Below are 22630 nucleotides of genomic sequence, written 5' to 3'. Positions count from 1 at the left end.
CTCTGTAAAGTAAATATAGTTCATTATATATTCATTATGTAAATATATATATATATAATGAATAGATATAATTTTATAAATATAATATGTATAAAATGTATTTGTTAATGTATATATAATATAAATATAATTGAGGTAGCTGGGACTCAAAGAGGCATATTTGTTTGGGATTTTTATTTGTGCCATCATCACATATCCCTTCTCATTCAACAATGACATTTACTATAAGTTGCCACCTTGCATGTCTTTCCCTTGCAATTACCAACATCTTAAGGGCAGTGACTATGTCTTAGCGACAATGGGCAGCATCGTTTGTGGGCTTATCATGTGTCTTACAAGTATTACCTCATTTAGTCCTCAAAAAACTTTATGGAGTAGGTACTATTTTTATCCTCACCTTACAATGAGAAGACCGATGCTTAGACAGATCTTTTTATCGATGCTTAGACAGATCTTTTTATCTTTGTACTCCAGAGCATGCCCAAGACCTAACATGTCATAAGCATTCAAAAAATACTTGAATGCCATATAATTTCTTTAGGCTAAGTGGGAAGATATGGAGGGATGAGGAAAGACAAAAAAAATTTTTTTGAATTCAAAAATATGCAGTATATCCAAAACATTCAGAAAATAGAGAAGGCACCAGAGCATCCTGCCTTGTCCATGTGCTTCCCAAAGGAGGGCAAGTCTAGAGGATCAGGGTGTCTTGCACAGTGTAGAACGTGTTTCCCAGAAGTATTGACCCCATCAGGAAGATCCCAGTACCTCTCCTCCAAGGAATCTGTGCTCTACATGGAGAATGGAGAGAGGCAGGGAAGGAGCACCTCAGGAAAACTCAAACTCCATCCTCCAGGAGCTCCCAGCCATAGAAGATCAAACCATCTTTGTAGCACCCTGTGTAGGAGCTCCATATAGCTAGACAGACTCAACTTGTATCATTCACACACTCTGTATACACTGTCCCCTCCGAGTCCCTGACTCTGGTTAACTTGGTGATACAAGAGAAGGGTTCCAGTGTCTAGATGAGAATTGAGAAATGGGGAAGTATGGGACTGAGAATGAACCCAGATTGCAACCATCAATCTCTGTCACACATGAAACATACACATGCTCACAATAAACTCTTCACTCTCCTCACCATTTCTATTAAGCATAATTCTGCAGTTAGTTTTTGTTATTTTGTCCCTTTTCGTATTATTCAACAGCTCCTTTGCCGTTTCTTGGCTTTCCATAAATCATGACATACCAACCTCCCCTGGGCCTAAGACAAATTTTACTCAGCAAACAAAAGTTAAAAACCAGCTGGGGCTCTGATCTCATCCTTTTAGTGTTCATAAATTACATTATACTTTGCATCATAGCATTTAACTCTAGATTACAGTGCAAGAAGAGTTTTTACCTGATTGAATCAGTCAAAGGAAAGCTTTCTTTAGTATTTAGGGGCCTGATAAGCTGGTCCCCAAGGATTTGGAAGTAAAAGAAGGGTTAAATTGTAAAAGGTTAAACTGCACATAATGGATCAGGAACATAAAGTGGCCTGAAAGAAAGAGAGCAGCTGTTAAAAAGAGCAAAATTTTCCTCAAACATGACTGAAGTGTGTTATCATGCATAAAGAAAGAATTATTCCGTGGAAAGTGGCAACAGGAGACAGAAGTCAAACTCCAGCATTGTCTATCCTAATACCAAATGAGGGAAGGAGAATTTTAGCCATTAAGCCCCCAGTCTTCCGGGACCAATGACAATACTCTCGCTAAGAACAGCTGGTGGGCAGAGTGGTCTTGCCTCATGGGGCTACTCAGATCCACCCTCTGCAAAAGTGTGGAAGAGGATTACAAATGCGAGCTCAGGGGGAAAGAATGCAGTGATTGATGGGTGATGTCTGCCACAGAGTATAGGGCAGCACAGCTTTCACAGGCCAGGGGTTTGCTGACCCTGTGTTTACAGAGGGTCTTGCATTCAAGTGCTTCCCTAGAGCAAGATCCTCTCTACAATGAAATAGATGCATTAGACGTCTCGGTCAGATGAACAATTGAAATAGGGTCTACTCCTATTCTTTAAGACTATGTCCTGTTTATTTCCTTCATAGTCCTTCAGATAACTTATAATTATGTAATTAATTATTTAGTTATACATGCATTTATTAGAAGTTTAGTGTAATTTATATAATTATTAAATGTCTCATTATATATTTACTTACATATTGTCCATCTTTATCTCTAGAATATTATTAGCTCCCGTGAAGGATTTATTCACCGAAGTATACCCAGTGCCTAGTAAAGTGGGTCCCTCGTAATCTGCACTCTATAAATAATAATAAATAAGTGGGTAAATAATTAGATGAAGGAATAAATGGGTGAATTGAAGTCTTATTACTCATCAAGCAATTTCTAGTCCTGATGGAGCTCTCTTATACTAAAAGACCAAATTTCCATCACACTGTCTGGAATATGACTGTTATTTCTCATAAAATTAGAGCTTGTATTCCAGGGGTTATCTCATTCTCATACGTAGTATAGTAAGCACGGGTTAAGCACCCAGGTGCCATCCACCTCTGGGCACAGTAGAGTGAGTCTCTAGACTATAAAAAAGAGGCTCAGATTTTGCCAGCATCCTTTCTCACACTTAGGAAAAGTTACCCCACTCCTGTCTCCAGCCTCGTACCCCACACTCCACTTTCAGTTTCTACCTAACCATCATCAAAGTCATTGTGTTTGATTATAACACATGGTTTCTTAGGTTATTATGTTAAATAAAATCTGCTAGAGCCAAAAACATGCTTCTGCATCAACTTTCATCCTTCTTACTTAATTAAATCCCTCACCTGGGAAAGATTTTCAGCCATCTGACTTTTCATAGCACCAGCATGAAACGTGACTGCTGAAATTTGAAAATGCCAGTTGTATTTAATACTTCAGGTGTAACAAGCCTGTTATATTTGGAATACCCTACAAAGATAGATACTAACTGAGAATTGAAAATGACAGCAGAGGAGATTGAATCAGAATAGCAAAATGAGCACACAGATCTACTTCCCACTCTTGTGCCAATCCCTTAAAATGTTAGAAAATATTTTTTAAGAATGCGTCTATAACACAGTATAAAACAAAAAAAGGAGGTCATCAGAGAACCTAAAATTGGGAGAATTTCCTGGCAGACTAAGGCAAATGGAATTGGGTTGAAAACAGTGAAGATGACTACTGACCAAAGGATGCCCAGGAAATGTCCTTTGCCGTGTGACTGTGCAGTTCCTCACTGTAAAGGTGGAGGCTGTTATTCTGCCCCTTCAGTCTGGACTTGCCTTGTGACTTGCTTTGGCCAATAAAATGAGGCAGATGTGACACTGCATCCATTTTGAGCCTAGGCAGGTTTTGCCTGTTCCCACTTGTTGCCCTTGAACCTCTGTCATTGCCATGAATGTCCTGGGCTGCTGAGATGTGAGCTCCATCCATGGAGCAGGGCTTGGTCACCCAGTCATCCCAGCCAGCACTCAGCCAGTACCCAGCGATGTGAGTGAGCTTTTGTGGTTATTTGTTACATAGCATTATTGCCTCAGTAGATAACAGAAACAGAGTCACAAAGCAATTAGAGAGCTGCATTCATGGTATCACATTAGTGCTTATAATGAGCAAGAGGTAGCAATGTTATCTGACTCCAGAATTAGACCAAAATCTATTATAAAGAATGGAACCTGTGAATGAGGAGGATTCCTGTGTGGGCATAGAAGCCTGAGAGAGAAGCAGAATCAGGTTGGGATAACTCTGTACCTGCAGACCTGGAACAGGGGGAAAGGAAAGGTCGCTCTATTCAGGGCATGGGAGTGAGGGAAAGCTGACCTTCCCCACCAGGGTTAAGTAATCCCTCTGTGGTTTAGCAGTTGGGTTAGCAGCAGGAGGTCCTGGCCTGCTTACCTGCTATGCTTTCAGGCCTCCAAAAGCAAAATTTGCCAATTGATACACCCTGCCCTCTTAAATAGGATATATAACCAGCCCTCTTACTTGGGAGACAGACCCAATACAAATTCAGACAAATTCTCTGTAAGAGCAGAGAAACTTACCCAGCTGTCTACACTGATCTACATCAGTTTTCATTCATTAACATAAAAAGACAGCCAAGAAACACTCGATGTTGGAGAAAAATCCCTTGACATGAAAGAGAACCACAAGCCAACTAATTCTAGAGAAAACAAAGAACTCAGTAAATAGAAGAAATATTATTTTAAAAATATAATTAACATCCTAGAAAGATCCATTATAATATTGCATCCAAAATAGAAACCAATGAATATGAGAAGGCAACTTACAAAAATAATAAAGAAACTTATTAAAGTAAAAATTTTTTCTTAAAAAATTCTTAGAATTATACTAAATAATAGAAGAGACATGGCGAACCCAAAATACATGATTAGGAAGGTGAAATTGAGTATGATATAAGAACATGGAGAAAAAAATGGGCAATGTGTAGGGAAGACAAAAGGTGTGAAAGATTGACCCAGAAGGGTCCACCACGTATTGACTAGAAGTTCAAGAAGGAAAGAAGAGAAAAAAATAGATGGGAGAAAGCTAGAAAGGAAACAGTAGGCAAAATGTTCCCAAGGTGAAAAACAATAGATTTCTCTAATAAGATTGGAGACGTTCCAGGAGGTGCTGAGTAGGAGGAATTAAAACACATTCTGACACACTCACACACACACACACACACCTGAATGTGCGATTCAAACAATAAGTGGCAAAGAACAGCCATCACATCGACAATAGCAGCAACAAAAACACGTAAATCTTGAATTGAGCAATGAATGATGTAAACGCAGTGCATGTCTCTATGCATCAATATAGAACTAAAATTCCAGATTATGTCAACGTCAAAGGATGCAGGCACTGTAGAAGTAAGGAAAAATGTGCTAAATTTCTAGAAGGTACTGAACAGAGTATATTGACAATGATAAAGATAATTGCTAATCCTAGATGTCATTAGTAATCAAAAAGAAAAGAGTAAAATACATAAGCATCCCTACATATAAATGTATATTCGTAGAAAAGAGCCTTGAAGGATACACAGGAAACCATTTGCTGGTCCCCTTTGGGCATGAGAGGAGGATTTAAGGGCAAAATAAGAATGGGGACTTGCTTCTTGAAACTTATCAACTTCCAAATTTTGTGATTTATGCACTGTAAATATGATCATTTAAAAATAAACTAAATATTATTTTTTTAAACACAGCGCAGAAATTATCTTTACTGTTGCCCAGAGATGTTTACATGGGTGGGAAGAACTTATACAGGTCATGTTTATTATATTTCTATTTATTTTAGGAGTACATGGATAAATGAAATCTTTAATTTCCAAGTTTGATGTGCCATTTTTTTAATTTTTCTCCCCTTTCCACCTCTCCCCCAAATTGTCTATCCTGCATTATAGGCCAGGAGATATGATTACTCTTCTAGAGGACTCCAATGAAGACTGGTGGAAAGTAAGTTCTTTTTTTATCCTTAAAAAAAATCATTGGTAATTGCAATTAAAATAAATGTTAGAACTGTAGATGCATTCTTCCTTTTTCCTTCCAGGGGAAAATTCAAGACAGGATTGGTTTCTTTCCAGCCAACTTTGTTCAAAGAGTACAACAAGATGAGAAGATCTTTAGATGTGTTCGAACCTTTGTTGGGTGTAAGGAACAGGGACAGATAACACTGAAAGAGAATCAGGTGAGTCATTACACAAGAGACATACAAAGTATCACCAAGTATAACAGTCATTTTAGCCAACATAGCAATACACATAAATCTGAATGAGTGGAATCATTCAAAGTATTCACCTTGGGGAAATATGTTCTTATTCCAATATTAGTATAGTAGGATCAAAACATGCAAAACCAAAATTTTTGCTCCCTTACTATGGAGGCAGGGTAAGGATGTCAGGTCTCCAGGCTTTTCTTTAGGTACCACGGTCCTCTGATGTGGGTAGCTTCTCTGGTCTTGGCTCTATCTTGGTGTCCATCAATAGATGGTTAATTCCTCTGCGACTCCTGGGGATGTCCTGTTGCTATCTGCTGTTGAACCTATTGCATTCTATGGTTCATCGCATTTGCCTCCAGTCACAAAGACTCCTCTGCAGTCTCCTTGTCTGGACTCTAAGCCTGTTCCCTGCACTCTACCCCCCCCACCCCCGCCAACACCTTCACTTCACTCCATCAACATAGGTGAGACAGGGAACAGGGTATTATGATGGGCCAATGCCCTGGGTGTCTCACTTCATGTAATCTACCAGGTGTCTGATACAACCTTCCATTGTCATGTTGAATGTGGCATCCTCTATGATGTTGTCAGCTTTCCTGAAAAGTGCAATCAATTTTCCTGCACCCTTGTGTCTTCAAGCTCCTTGTTTCTTCCTCCCTCAACTCAACTACTGGAATGTTGACAAGGGCAGAGAGGAGGGCCACTCACAATTCAGTCTCTGTCCTACGCTTCCATTCTTTGTCTTCTTACAGCAAAGAGAGGGCTTCCTACAGCCCCATTTTCTCTGACTGCACTTCTAGTCATGGCATATCCTGTACCGTAACTACACACTTTTAGAGTAAAATAGTGTGCTCTTACCTCCAAGTTTGCTCTTGATGACATATATGAGGAAGATTTTAGAAATGAAAAATTAGAACTATCTTTTCTCTCCCAATAAAATGTCACAGTGGACTTCAATTTCCAATTTTGGAAATCAAAAGCTGAAATTTTCCTCTTTTTCTGTTGCATTCATGCTATAATTATTCTAATATGTCCCATGGCAATAAATCCTCTGGTTGAATACAGTGAGGCTCACCCTAAAAGGAAGTAAAAAATGAAAAATGCATTAATCATTTTAAAATTATCCTTTTTTCAATAGAATTGCCCCAAACACATCTTTCACATTTCTTTTGGAATTGTCTTCAAAGGTAACTTTAAAGTCTCTGTCATAAATCTGTCATAACTTTATATGTGTATCAGATATGTAATAAAATTATTTTTACCCAACCTAATCAACCATCTTACATGCTACAGTAGACTGCAAATTACTTTTTATAATTTTCATAATAAAAAACACGTTCTCAAATCATAAATATTTACTTTTGGTTTACGGCGATTCAAAACAATCTCTGAAAGAAAAAGTAAAACATAAAAGTAAAGCTTTTTTAAAAACATATAACCATGCTTATATTCAAAGAAATAAAAGAGTGAAAATGAGAAACCAATCATTACTTTCCCTGTATTTTTAACAAACATTTGGGAGTGGGATCAGTTATTGGCATTTTCATAATTCCTAAGATAAATCAGTTCATTCATTTTGCAAAGTGATTTGGTTGCATGTATCAAGAACCATGAAATCGCTCTCCCCCATGACTATAGTAATTCTAACTTCTACAGTGTAACCTAAGAAAATCATCTGAAACACAAGAGGAAAATACTGTATGCCCAAAATACTGTGTTTCACAGTGGTTTTCATAAGGTGAAAATTAGGAGCAAATATACATCAGTGGATGAGTGAGCCAATGATAATATTTCTATCAGCAGGAATTGTTAGGAACCAAGGCAATTTTGACAATGTTATGACCATATCATGGACAGAACATTGGAATCCAGATACATATCCAAGTCACCTCTCTGCCGAGGAAAACACAAAAGGGAGAGCAGTACAAAAGGGGCCTGAGCCCTGTTTTTACCATTGGAACCCTAATAAACCAGATGGAGAACCAGACCTGGCCTAGGGCCCTAAAAGACCTTTTTGCCACAACCTAACCATTCCTACTTCCACAACCATTGGCCAGTCTGAATCGCAGAATCCCATGATGTCCCGATGGCACGGGGGACAACAATGGCTCACAAAGGAGGGAGAAGGGAGAAAGCTTTAATCGACAGTGATAAACCCCTGATCCATGTGGCCCAGTCAGACTTCCTCCCTTTGGAGAAATGAAGCCAGACCTTGGAGAGAAGGGCAGAGATCCTCACCTATTATGTCGCCATCTTAAATGATGGTTTTATAAACCGTGAAGGAATATGTTCAATTATTATGAATAATGGTAGTGAAAATTTATAGAAACGTAAGCAATAAAAGAAAAAATTGAAAGGTCTGTGTAAGGATGGATGTTCTTTTCTTCTTTCTTCATTTATATTACTTCCATAGTATTTTTTAAAAAATGCTAAATTTTAAAAGAAGTAAAATTAATATTGTTCAACCTTGTCTTTGAATCTAATCATGAAAAGGCGCAGTGTTGCTCTGGTTTTCCTGGGCCTCAGCTTTGCATTTGCACACACACACACAAATGCACACACATACACATTCCTCACCACGTCCCACTGGTACAAGTGCTAGATGAACTGCAGTAGTGGCTGTTTACATAAAGGCAGGGACGCCCACATGTCTGTGCCACATAATGATATTTGCTTATTAAAATCTCTGATATCATTAGGAAATTGTGTCACTGGGCTTTACGATTTCACTCTGGTTTTACACATTTTTCTCTTAGTTGACATTAGCATTCTTTGTTTTATACAAATTCCTTACACGAGACATTCACTTTAGAGCTAACTGAATTTTGTGAACAACACTACCTTCTCCTTTATCTTGTCCTGTGTAAACAAATCATATGCTGAAAGAGATGGAAAACCAACAGTTCTCTGGCATAAAATAGTCCTTACCTAAGACCTCCTGATCCTTCCTTTTTCACACAAAGTCGCTCATTGTCCCAAGAGCTGGTGGTGCCCAACTCATCCCCTGTTCATGTGCTGTGCCCAGGGAGGCATAACAAAAGCCATCAGCTGCCTGTGGACAGCAGTGCCATTTGAGGGGCTCCCCTTAATGGCAGCTCCGCCCCCACCCTCCCCCCCGCTCCAGGAGCCATTCCCCCACCTCTGGCAGATCGCACACACCACTCTGTTTCCCATTGCAAATCTCTCTTGACAATTCCTTTTGGGATAGAGATCATCTATTCTGGAGTCTGCTCCTTGAGAGAGAACCTTTTATATCCAGCCCTTGATTGGAGAAGGAAAGAACAAATTAAGACTCTCCTAAACCTTGTCACAATGTTGATTATGGTAAGTATAATCACTATTACTGACATTACTTTGTAATATCATACATGTATATTATATAACATTTGTAAAGCTTATATACCTACAACTATGAATTTTATGGATTAATTATTGGTTATTCCTACCTTGAAAATGAGGATACTAAGGCTGAGGGAGACTATGTGCCTTCCTCAAAGAGCCTGGAAAGTGGCCAGGTTGGAACTTAAACATAAGAACTTAAACTTCAAGGGAATGCTTTCCACTGAGCCATTTGTCCAAGACAACGTGGAGCAAACTCTGCATGATAAAGAACCCTTTATACCTTGGCTCCCTGGGAAGGCAAGTGTTGTAAGAGGTCCTTCCTAGGACCAGAGGGACCCCTTGAAAACAAATAGTTGCTTGTGTGGGCTCTCTACTCAGTCAGTCTTGACTGAATCTTCATCTTTGGACTGAGATCCCGTCTGTAAAGCTCCATACACCCCACAAAGTAAATGGTGCTTTTCCTAGCTTGAGTCCATGCCAATGCTTCAAACTTCTGTGTGTTTACCCAACCGTATCCTTCCCATTCCAAAAAAATTGGAGACCTTTTGAATGAAATAAATTCAGGAAGGATATTCATCTTTATTGGCAAAGTGTTACTGAATAGTCTTGCTGGCATGTTTGGTTATTTTTTCTCAAATAACCTAGTGCTTCCCCTTTTGACATTAAGCATTGTTTTTATGTTATTAAAATACAAATAGGTGAAATCAGAAGGCAAATTAAAATTTGCCAAATTGATTTCCAGAGGCAGAACATCTGCTCAGTGATTCATACCTGTTCCTGGACTGTATCCTCCAAGGAATATCTCAAGCCTCCGCATTCTCTTCCCTTACAGTTGAGTTGATAGTCTTTCCCCTTGGGAGATGAAGAGTGGGAATCAGTATCTATTTCAATCCCCCAGGTGTTGTAATAAAAGCTAAGGTTTGAAAATGAGCTTCTCATTTCCATTGTCTCAGTTTAAGTCCTATAGTTCTTCTGGAAAACTAAACACATTTTACTTCCAATTATAGATTGGCCAACAAAAGGCACTAAGGTCTCTTTACCCCTACACAAATTCTCTATTTAAAATCAATGTTACAACCAATTTTTGAAAAATGTCAGCCACCTGAAGGAAAATTTACATTCAAATAATCTATTAATTTAATATAATCTATTAAATAATAAAATATTGTATTCAAATAATCTACCAAGGGAAATTTCAAAAATTTTCTGTACTTTAGGGTCTAAAATTATTTTACGTGTAAAATTTCAAACACTACTTGTTACTTAGAGGAGCATAAGGTAGTGGAAGGAACGTGGAATCTAGTATCACACATAAAATCCAAATCCTGTGCAATGTTGGCAAAGTCAACCCTGAATGTCAATGTTCTCACCAGTAAACTTGGTGTAATAGTGTCTCCCTCTTGATGTGATTAAAGTCCCTGCATAGTGCTCAGTGACATCATGGGTGCTTAGCACTCATCCTCACTCAGAGTAGAGACTAAGAGGACAATCATTTGCACTGGTCAAAGCCACCCAAAATTACCTGGTAATCACCAAGAAATAGCCAGTCTGCTGCTTATAACTAAAAACACAAAATGGTAAACGATCATTAGCAGGAGAAGAAAGGAAAAGAAATGCAATGTGTCTCTTTGATTAAATCACATTTGTGCCTCTAGGCTCAATTGGCCAAACAACTATTATTTTTTTCACAGATTTCTTGTTTCCAAATAGAATTAACTTACCCATCTGCTGTGAACACAGCTAGAGTTTGTATTAGCGCAAAGGTACATTTTCTTCATTTTTTAAAGAAAAACTCCATATCAAATCAACTTGAAACACAATAAAAATACTTCTTTAAATTAATCCATTGTCTTGCATCCCTATAAATCTGTTGTCATAGACTTTGTGTTCTAGCCAAGCTTTAAAAATAAAAAATAGGATGGGCCATGGCAGCTCAGTGGCAGAGTTCTCGCCTGCCATGCCAGAGACCTGGGTTTGATTCCTGATGCCTGCCCGTGCAAAAAAAAAAAATTAAAATAAAAAATAAATTACTGTAGGTTATAAAATTAAAATAAATTTACTATGGAGATACAATTTAGAAAATACAAAATAAAAGTATAAAGAAGAAAATAGATTGCAGGTAATTCATCCATCAAGCAATAATCAACATAAACCCTTTGGTGCATTGTGTACCAAACTCTTCAAGTTTAAAAACTTTTTAAAAACTTAGTTACTAAATGGTCTTCAAAGCACAATTTTTTACTGTTGTGTAACATTCCATCATATAGATCAAGGCATAATACATGATGGCCCATGGGTCAAATCTAGTCCTCCCCTGTTTTGTTTTGTTTTTTGCCTTTTTTAGAGAAGTTGGAGATATACAGAGCAATCATGCATAAAATGCAGAATTCCCATACACCACCCCCCTACCAACACTTCCATTGGTGTGGAATATCTGCCACAATCAATGACAGCACATTTTTTTCTAATTGTACTATTAATTAAAGTCCATGGTTTGATCTAGAGTTCACTGTCTGTATTTTTAAATTTCATTGTTTCCATATATACAATCCAACATTTCCCTTTTAATCATATTCAGATACATATTTCTGAATGATGACTTCACAATGTTGTACTAACATCACCACCATCCATTCCCAAAATATTTCCTTCATTTCAAATAGGAATCCTGTACATTTTAAGCCTTAACCTCCCATTCCCTATCCCCACCCATCCCTTGTTAACCTATATTCTAGATTCTTACTCTATGAGTTTGCTTATTTTAATTGTTTCAAATCAGTGAGAGCATGCAATATTTATCCTTTTGTATCTGGCTTATTTCAATCAACTTGATGTCTTCACGGTACATCCATGTTGTCATATGCATCAGGATTTCATTCTTTTTTATGGGAGAATAGTATTCTATTGGATGTATATGCCACATTTTGTTCATCCATTTGTAGGTTGATGGGCACTTGGATTGTTTCCATCTTTTGAGAATTGTGAATAATGCCACTATGAAATAGGTGGACAAATATCTGTTTGAGTCCTTGCTTTCAGTTCTTTGGGGTATATACTGAGAAGTGGGATTGCCAGGTGTCTTAGTTTGCTAATGCTGCCAGAAAACAATATACCAGAAAAGGAATGGTTTTTAAGAAGGGAATTTAATAAATTACAAGTTTATAATTCTAAGGCCATAAATATGTCCTAACTAAGGCATCCAGAGAAAGATACCTTGGTTCAACGAAAGACAATCTGGGAAGTCACATGGCTGGCATCTGCTGGTCCCTTGCTCCTGGGCTCTGTTGCTTTCAGTTTGTTTCCTATGGGGGCTCCTCACTTGGCTTCTCTGGGACTGGGTTTCATCTCTTGGCTTCTCTTCACTCTCTCCAGGCTCTGACTTGCTTCACATCTCATGGTAAGGCACATGGCAATGTCTGCTGGACCCTGCATCTCCAAATGCCTGGGTCTTGTGTTGGCTCTGTTGCCTCTGCAACTTCTGCTCTCCAAGGGTCTGCATCAACTCTTCCAAATGTCTATGTCTGTGTCTGCATCTGCACTTTCTTTAAAATGTTTCCCCTTTTAAAGGACTCTAGTAAACTAATCAAGCCCCACCCAGAATGGGCAGGGTCCCATCTTCATCTAATCAAAAGACATAAAAACCATTTTAAAAAATGGACAAAAGACTTCAATAGACATTCTTCCACAGTGGATATACAAATGGCCAAAAAAAACCACAAGAAAAGACATTGCTCCAAAGAGGATTTACAAATGATCAAGAGCACATGAAAAGATGCTTGACATTTTGCTATTAGGGAAATGTAAATAAAAACCACAATGAGATATGTCTTTCTGTTGTTGTTGTTAAGTCAGAGGATTTCTTATACAAACTGGATATTAACCTTTTGTCAGATGTGTGGTTTCCAGACATTTCCTCCCATTGTGTAAGTTGTCTTTTTATTCTCGCTGACCCATATTAGAAAAGCAAAGTCTCTAAATGATGCAGACGGGTTGGTGGTGGCTGAGCTTAATACTTAGGTAAGTGCAAGACTGTCTGGAACTAGTGTACTATGTTGGTGTATGGATATGTGGAAGGCTTTTCTCAGCTTTCTGGCATCCAGTGCCTCTACTCTGAATATGCTGCACCTGCCTTGGTATTGTCAAGGCCAGCTCACCACTACTGCATACGAAATGAACTCAGGTCAGGGCTGCACATATCAGCAAGCTGCATGGTCAGATCAGGATTTGTCAGCAGCAGGAAGAAAATTGGTCCAGCTTTCAGGAAGACTTCTGACTGGAGAAAGGGAAGAAGGGAGGGAGGGAAGGGAAGGGAGAAGAACAAATGACAGGAGAAGAGAGGAGGGAGGGTAGGTTAGGGGAGCAGGGGGCTGAAGGGATGAGGAGGGGAGGGAGAGAGCAGAGAAGAGGGGAAAAATCTGTCCCTCTCCTTCCTCTGCTTAAAACCTTTTAACACCCTTCTGGTTGATACCAACAGGTATTTTTGCCCTTTTCCCATGTTGCAGAGCCTTGGTCTTTGTTCTGCATGTCCATCTTATATGACTTAGTAAATCTTCATTGAACTGGTTGAATTGGTCCCTTCTCCTTGCCAGTGACTGTTTTGATGGCTGGCATGTGTGACCCAGGTCCAGCCAGTGAGACAAGTCAGAGTTCTGCTAAGGGATCCTTACACATTCTAGGTCCTGCCAGTGTCTGTGGCTTCATCTTACACCCCTCACCCTTTTCATCTCACCGTGTCTGGCCACACTGAAGAATTTTCAGTCACTCCAAAGTGTCGCAATCTTTTTGACACTGGACTGTGTTCCCATTCTCTCTTCCTCCCCCTCCCATTAGTTCTCTCTCCCTTTGCTTAAATGTCACTTCTACAGGAGGTCTTTCTTACCCCCCTAGGCTAGAGGAGGTTAACATCTATATTCCCATAGCACCCTTTCTTCATTCATGAATTCATTCAAAAATATTACTGTTTTTATTGTCGGTTTACTGGATAGGCAATGCTCAAAACAGATATGGCCCTTGTACTCATCGTGCTTGTAATTTATTACTCAATAATGCCTGTCTTCCCAGCTGCAACCAATAAACTCTATGAGGGCAGGGATTGGGTCTGCCTTGCTTTTCACTAGTTTCCCAGCTTCTGGGATGGTATGGAGCACATAGTAGGCATGCAATAAAAATTTGTTGAATAAATGAATAAAGCAGGGAATTGTGAGTCCTTAGACAAGGGAAGTACCTCTAACTGGATCTGATGAGTGAAAGGTTTCTGATAGGGTAACCAACTTTCCTGGTCTACCTGGGACTGTGGATTTCCTGGGATGTAGGGCATTCAGTGATAAAATTGGGAAAGTCCTGGGTACACTAAGGTGAGTTGGTCACCTTATTCAAAACCCTCTAACCCAAAACATATCCTCTGGGTCTTCCTCACCTCCTACCCTTTTCTGGGCAGATCCTTCCACTCTGCCTCTAAATGAATGGGAATGCCTCCAGCTCTGCCTTTGCCTCTTTAAATGGTATTTTCTCGAGCTTCAGAGGCTATGTATTTCTATCATCAGAAATTTAAATTCTAGACCCTTCCTTTCCTCATAGAGTGGAAGCTCTAAAGTCTGTTTTCAGCCATTTGTACTCATCATCTTTTAAAATTTCACTTAACTGCCTCATTGTCTGCTACCAAGCTAGTCCAAGCTGTAAGTAATGGGTGCAGAAACCCTAGTCCTTATCAAAGCTTTCCCAAATAAAATCACTCTGGAAATGTGAATTAGAAGGTGCAAAATAAGTCAATATATTCAACAAAGCATGACTGTTTTATGTCTTGGCCTTCTATTTCTGAGACACCCCCTCCCCCCAAAATTCTCCCATTGCCCCTTTTGAGCAATATTTCTCTACCACTCTGAAACCCTGAAAGAGGGAGAGAATAAAGGTTTATCTCATATACAGGCATGCATTTGAACCTCCAGTGTTTGTTTGTTTTTCTCCTGAGACTGAGACATACAGCTTACATAAATGATGGAACACTCTGAAAATGAGCACAAAAGGCCACTGAAGACAAAGACTCTAGTCCACTCTATGTTTGTTCTAAGGCAGAGGGTAATGGGGCCTTGCTCTAGCCAGAATTTCAGCTTTATGATTCTTTGCCCAGTGTTCTTTCTATTCAACATCTCCACAATACAGTTTCTATACATGTACCTGTCATAGAATTGTTTTCAAATTTGATTTTCATTTAAATATTTCAACTCAAAAAGTTTTTTAAAAGCATCTTAAATGGACATGCATAAGACAGGTATTCTGCTTTTCATTGACCTTAACTAACTGGACTTACATTAGGGATTGTTGAAATTTTTAACATTTCGCAATAAGAAGGAAACTCACTCTTTGACGAGTTTAAAGCCAGATCCTTCTCTTAAAGCATTATGGTAGGTTTTTCCAAGAAAAACGCTCCAACCCATCACTGGGGTCTCTCACCTACAGTGTTTCTGACACGGGCAAATGGCAGGCCTCAGCTTTTGGAAATCAGGTAGTCCACCCTCATTTTGGGTTCACTTTACTCATTAAGCTTTCATAGATCTAACCTGAACACAAGTGACCCGCAACAGGTCTTCATGGAACAGTTAACACACACTTTGCTCTTAAAAATTAGCCTCTCTTTTTCCCACTGTCTGAGCTACTTTCCAGTCATGTTTCTCACATAGTAGATTTCTCAAGCATGAATCAGATGCCAGCCAGTCCACTATATGCCCCAAGTCTGAGAAGTCATAAATTGAGCTCATTAAATGTCCTATTAAAGTCTTTATCCTATGTGAAAGATGAGCCTTGGGTGGTAGTTACTATTGATGTCCTACTCACATCTGTTTCACTAGTTGAGTGCACCATCTCCTAGTTGCTGTTAGCTGCTAATAACTCCCCGCTGCCACTTTTCTGCAAGTGGAACAGGAGCTGTCTCAGCTGAGAAATTATGCCTCTCAACTCACCAACTCCCACTCCTGCCCAGGTCAGGTCAATGATTGATATAGGAACATATCAATGATCGATATGTCTGTCTCCTTGCCTAAAAGTGGGACAACTCTGTGATGCAATTCAAGAGCTCCCTGCAGGATCAGACTGAGGCGAGTCTCCAGCTGAGACCACATCTTTGCTCATCTCTTCCTCTTCCCTATCCTGTCTCCCTCACTTCCCACCTCCTGAGAGCACCCCTTCAATAAGTCACTTGCACAAGGATCCTAGTATAAGGCTCTGTTTCTAGGGAATCCATCCTAAGACATGAAACCAGGTTAGGTCGGAAAAACTCACAGCATGCTAACAGCTCTCTTGAAAACCCTTTTCTGATGTATGTCCAGCTGTATCCATCCTTATATGCCCTCTAGTGGATTAGGGGCAAGGCTCAAGTGGGTTTTTACCACCTCATTTATAGGTCCAGCATAGATGGATTTGTTTTAGAATATGGAATAAGTTAGCATCTATTTACTTGGGGCCAACACCAAAATAATTTCCATTGACTTCCTGATAATATAGGAGGCATATATAAAATTCTAAGCATATAGTAGGAAGCTATTCTTTGGTTCTTTAAAATAATATATTTAGGACTCACTTTTATGCTACCTGCTAGGCTCTGAGATAAGCATTATCTCATTCTGTCTTCACAGTGACTCTTCAGGGAGACACAGTACTACTAATCCCACTATATTGATCCTCATCCATAAAACTGAATCTCAGAAGCCACTCAATGCCTGGGCTTAGTTCCAATTCCAGCCTTCTGCCTGATTCTTCATCAGATCTCTTTCTCACAGCTTACAGTTTTCCAGCGTGAAACAATTCTCCTTTTCCAATTCAGTGCCCCTGTGGCTTCAGTCAGCCATGATCCAAGCTGCAGGTTCTAGCTTCCTTCTTGTTGACACGCAAGTCTGTTTTTTTTCTTCTTTGGCATTCAGATATGTGTGACTTCTGAAGAAGAACAAGATGGCTTTATCAGAGTCCTCAGTGGAAAGAAGAGAGGCCTCGTCCCCCTCGATGTCCTAGAAAACATCTGATTGCTGGCACTTCATCCTTGCACAGGATGCAAGCTCTGCTGGCAATGCCGTCCGCCTCATCTCACACTGTGTCAACCCAGAGGATCTGTCACACTGACCTGGCCCAGAATCGAGGAACCAAGACTGTGGAATAACAGCAACAAAAGAGACACACATCCAGACTGCCCAGGGTGAGGGTGAGGCTGAGGAGTCTGCCGGCCATAGTGAGGTCCACTTGGCAGCAGCATCAGGGCTGTATACCACAGCTGTCCCCTAGGACTGAACTCACTCCCTGTCCACATGGAGTACATTAACCCACTGGGTTGGGCTCCAGTTTGTAGCGTGGCCCTCACATGAGGTTCAGATATATGCAGCCAAGAGTGATTCTGGCCCCAGAGCTTTGTCCCCAGTATCAGCCGGCACATTTCAGATCCTGAGCAGTCTCCCTGTACAGCATCAGGAAGACCCACTTCCAAAGCCCCCAAATTCCGGTGTTCCCAGGACCCCCTCACTTTGTGATTGAGCTGTTCAGAGAAGCAGATACTTTCTTTCTTTTCTGTCTCCAAGTGAGTCCTGGGAGTGTGCATTAGAGGTGAGGGCTAAGTTGACATGGCACCAACTGTGAAGACCCCAAAACTGCTGAGAGGTCCTTCCTGCTCTCTAGTTACCAATCAGGGAGGCAACAGAGCAAGAAACAAGGAGTAGATATATGGGGGGAAGAGCAAGTGGGATAAACTGATAAGAGCTTATTGACTTTTATACAGCCCTTTCAGTTATGTTCTCCCAGTCAACACATAAATGCCATGAAGTCTGGTTTCCATAAGAAGACAGAGTTAGGGCAGAGTGTGGTAAAAGTCTCATGGATGAGTTCAATTTTCATTTCACATCCTCTATATTGGGGGCAGCATTTTCCCTCATTACATCATTCTGCTTTCCCCACCTTGTAGGGAACCAGGAATATGCTGGGGAACCAACAATAACATCTTAGAAGAAGTGTAGCCAACTTGGAATCCATTCTTCTTTAGGGCAGTATATTATATCCTAGCAGATGTAAAATGGAAAATAATCCTTAATGCTCCATCCTCTGAAGGCAGAGGGAGTTGGGGCCTATTTAGCATCAACTAGGGGAATCTCTATTACTCTATACTTGTACTAATGTTTACAAGAATGCAATATACTGTGATGCCTTCCTCCTCAAGCCTCCTGTTAGTACTCAAACTTGCAGCCTGTTAGTCAGTAATATGGTTAAACTTCAACTCACAATGACCTTGGAATCAATGTCAGTTTGATATATTTTGTTACAAAGCAATAAAATCATTAGAGCAATTTTTTTTAAGATTTAAGTGGATGCATTCTCTGCATGTAAACATTATTTCCCAAACCAAAGCATCATTAATCTCCATTTATTTTTTTGTTAATGCTCAGTGTGAAGTTGGGAGCTGAGATGGGATGGTTATTGATTTCACAGTAGTCTGGATGCCTTATTCTTACACTAAATCCAGCATCCAGAATTTCCTCCCTTTCTGTGATATGACATGCAAAACCAAATGTAGAGGGTCAAAATGGATTCTTTGAGAGACAAGGTGGGTATTGTGACTGCCTTTCTGTAAAATTAAATGCCAGAGTACAAACACTCTTGGCCTTGGCGCTAATTCCATTCAATAAAGACATCACAGTGGCTTGAAAGGAGCATAAAAAAAACATGTGTCCTGATCTCTTCTTCCTGGTTGGGATATCCATTGAAGTTTTTGGTACAGTGGTATCACATCATACTTACATTTAATTTGCACAAATCAATTTTACATACTTAGCAGAGAAAATTTTCTTGCTATACTCTCTTCTACCCTTTCCAACTAGATCTTAATCCCCACAATCCCAGAGAAAGAGCCAAAAAAGAGAAGAGAAACAAAATTAACTAATTCATGGCCTTTTGGGCTTTTAAAGATTCAAGTCCCAGTAAATGAAAGGTAATTTAGGGAAATTTTTTTCAAGAGGAATTTCATCTGTAAGTTAATTTGGCTATCTATCATGTTTTGTTCTTAATCTACAATGAGATGCAACTCTGCTGTATTCCTGTAACAACTTTCCCTTTCTGGCTACCCATCTACAATACAACATTCATAATAAAAGCAATTCAGCAAAATGAGGTTAAGACATCATTCATGAAATAAACAAAGAGGCAATAGGGATATGAAGCAGAAGATAAAGTGATTTCTAGATACTTCCAAACAGAAGACCCAAGACCAAGGGGAGTCTACTGTCAGTGAGTATGTGTCCACTCAGTAAGGATGACTTGCCCAACCATTTGATGGAATGATGAAGGCCGTGAGCTTCTCATTCCTAAGAGGCATTTCATTAGAGGGAATCTGCAACAGAATCCCAGAGTCCAAAGCAAACAGACCCATCAAATGCTGAGCTATACTGGGCCTTTGGAACACCTGTCAGATCTGAGTGTTTATCCAAGGAAAGGGGAAGAAAAAGATGACCACCAAAGCTTTTGGCCCTGAAATTTCATTTTTCTAAGATATAGGTTTTCACCATCTTAGTCTAAATCCTTATGCATAGCAAAATAGTCATTTGTGTACACACAGAGTTGGTGGGAAATAATTTCTGGAAATAGGACAACTGAGCTTTTGGGGGAACTCAAGAGAAGGTCAACATTCTCTTTAATAAAATATTTGTAAATTACACAATCACATTTATGTCCACACCAGTATCTATACTATGTTATATTTCCATATCATTTTCTTACATTTGTATCTGAGTGTATTTACATGAATATTTACACATATGTGTAAGAGTTTGCTTTTAACTCAATGTTAAAATTTTGGGGGGGAAAGGATACACTAAAAAAAGTCTTAAAATTCTTCCAAAGTCATATGCACACTTCTACTTCATTTTTCTTATTTACTACAGTATTCATTGTAGCACTTAATAATACAGATTCTGTAACACAGTGTTCTTTGTTTAATAGTCATTATTAGCCATAATCTCTTTCACATACTTTTAGCCTATCCATTCTATTACTTCTGTATGTTTACGTTTCCCCATTATACTGCAATCATATTAAAGACACAGACAATATATTGTTTATTTTCTAATCCACACACATCTCCAAATCCCAATAGTATTCAGTGGATGCTCAATCAATGTTTGAAAAAAGTCATTAAGTTGTTCCTTTCCTCTTAATGATTGATTTATATAGGTAGAATCTGGGAACATAGTGTGGCACCCTGAACCTAGCACAGTTATATGTGACCCTTAGTGATTTAAAACATAAAATCATCACCTAGTGAATCAGAACACTAAGCATGCAATGACCCCTTAAGGAGTAGAGTAGTTTCCAGGCCACAAGATCTGACACATGATATTGTCCAAGGTGGAAAGAGTCAATCAAAAGTGAGTTGGTCATCTTCAAAAAATGGAAGAGACACAGAGGCAGAAACCATTGTCCACAACCCAACACTGCCCAGTGGATAGGATAGAGGTCATGTTAGCTGTATATAATAGGTCAGAATTGCTTGGCAGTGACAGAAGCATTATCCTCCCCAAGCATGTTTTGTTTAAACTGGAAAGTGATAGCTAACTCCATTTCTCTGACAAAGCTTTGAAGTCTTTCAGTCTTCCATTATTTATTTGGCACCTCCTCAATTTCCCTTTTGGCTCTGTCATATTTGCTGTGAATAAGTGGTTGAGAAAAGAATATGTGCACTATTTCCAGAATTGGCAGATTTCAAGGAGCAAATAGAGGTTACAATGAGAAATAGAAGGAATGTTCAGTGTCCAGTCCAACATGTGAAGAGCTTAGAAAACATAATTCCTGCCATCACAAGAAAAAAAGAACTGAACCAAAATCAACAACTCTTCTTATGTCCATAAAAGAAATTGAGTCAATAGTAAATAGCCTTCCAAAAGAGAGAGTACCAGGCCAGATGGTTTCACTGGTGAATTCTATGAAACTTTCAATGAAGAAATCACACCAATCTTCTATAGCTCCTTACAGGAAACGGAAGCAGAGGGAATACTTCCTAACTCATTTTCATTTAGATAACTGGCTGCTCCAAGGAGAAACGAGCCAGGAAAGGAAGCTACTGGCAAGCCCCAGACAAGAGCTAGACCCAGGCAGAGATGCAACCACAGAAAAGTGTTCTGTATTCAAATAGAAGCTTAAATTTAAATAACGTGAGCCTGGCTTCTTTACTCAGAACTTCTCAGAGTCCTTCATCTGCTAATGTTCATGATGACTCTTCAAAAAGGAGATTTAGAACTGCGGAGTAACTATTAGCATTTCACAGAATAACATGTCAAGGAATATAGTTTGGGAAATATGATGGCAGAGAATTTTCATGTAATTCAGGTCTACCTAATGAATGACCCAAGGCAGTCTTTTCCCACAGTTCACTCAGATACACATGAAGTAATAAAAAGGACGAAAGCACACATTTTAGTGAAAATTAAGGCTAAAAGACAGCTTACCCAGGAATCTGAATCTGCAGGGAAATTAGAAAAGGTGGGAAACTGTGTACTCAAGAAGTGATATACTCACGAGAAAGAGTAGCTTTAATGTGCCATGATAGCTTTAGCAAATACTGACCCGCAGGGAGTAGGCTAGTAGAGACCTAGGAATAAAAGAAAGTTCAGCATTGCTGGGTGAGCAGGTGTGCTTTACAAATTTAATGCTGAACAAAACCCCTTAAAATAACTTGGACAAATATTGAAATAGTTTAATGACATCCTGTAACTATGCAACTGTCTTAGATTTTGCTCAGCTGCAGTTTTGCTGTATGTTTTGTACAACACCTGATGTTTTTGACACTTAGAATCTGTTTTTTTTTTCTTTAAGGAATTTTAAATAGTCCTCAGTATTCCTGTAAGTAATAGAAACTTTCAACCATACCTTTAAATTTTATTTACAAATTAATTTTAATGGCTGTCTTTTAAAATTGAAAAAGCGGCATTTTTTTTATCATCTCATCATCAAACTTAAATAATACTGAACATCTTCCATGTCTTCACAGTAGTCAGAACTTACTGAATTCCTGAAAATAAACTCTGGAAAAGTATAAAATCTATTTCCAAGAAAAATGATGGATCTTCTTTAGATTTCCTCCATGGTATTATTTACTCAGGCTCTTATTGAGAAGATTGTAAGGTCCAATTCCAACTTTTTCTATGCATGAGAATATTTTTCCTTGTATATCTTCTCCTGTTTTTCCAGATTCTTGAAATTATGCACTTAGTTCATTTATTTTTATTCTTTATTAGTGGAAAATAAATCATCCAGGGTTATGAATTTTCCTCTTAGTTCAGCTTTGACCATATTAACATAGCTGTTTCTGCTTTAATTCATTTATAAATATTCTTTAATTACAGTTTTGATTTTTTATTTCTATTTTGTACAGGTGTGTTATTAAACCACTTTTCGTGCATTGTGTTCAGATAATATTGTCCATATTGTTACTTCCTTGAGAAATTAAATGGCATTTTCTTTAGGCCTAACATATGATGAATCTAGAAATGTTCAAAGGGTGCTGGCAAAAATAACAAGGAAAAGTCATGTTCTCTGCA

The 22630-nt window shown here is 38.9% G+C and overlaps 1 protein-coding gene and 1 long non-coding RNA gene across 4 annotated transcripts in view; one reads left to right on the top strand and one right to left on the bottom strand.

The window, feature by feature from the left end:
• The window catches only part of STAC (SH3 and cysteine rich domain), a 155187-nt gene extending 135695 nt beyond the window's left edge, over positions 1-19492 (top strand). For all 3 annotated transcript variants that reach the window (XM_077129854.1, XM_077129853.1, XM_077129855.1), the window contains 3 exons: positions 5416-5467; positions 5562-5699; positions 16985-19492. In XM_077129854.1, the coding sequence (XP_076985969.1) occupies positions 5416-5467; positions 5562-5699; positions 16985-17083 (289 nt within the window). In that variant the 3' untranslated portion in view covers positions 17084-19492. The remainder of the gene's footprint in view (positions 1-5415; positions 5468-5561; positions 5700-16984) is intronic.
• On the bottom strand, positions 2209-3503 carry LOC143657980 (uncharacterized). The gene is made up of 3 exons (XR_013163044.1): positions 3203-3503; positions 2822-2877; positions 2209-2301 (listed from the first exon to the last, which is right to left on the bottom strand). It is a non-coding gene; the product is annotated as an uncharacterized LOC143657980 (long non-coding RNA).
• Positions 19493-22630: the final 3138 nt, after the last annotated feature.

This window comes from Tamandua tetradactyla, chromosome 15, assembly GCF_023851605.1.
Source record: "Tamandua tetradactyla isolate mTamTet1 chromosome 15, mTamTet1.pri, whole genome shotgun sequence".
Classification (NCBI taxonomy): Eukaryota; Metazoa; Chordata; class Mammalia; order Pilosa; family Myrmecophagidae; genus Tamandua; species Tamandua tetradactyla.
Note: the sequence above shows the minus strand (reverse complement) of the source record. Positions and strands in the feature narration are given on the sequence as shown.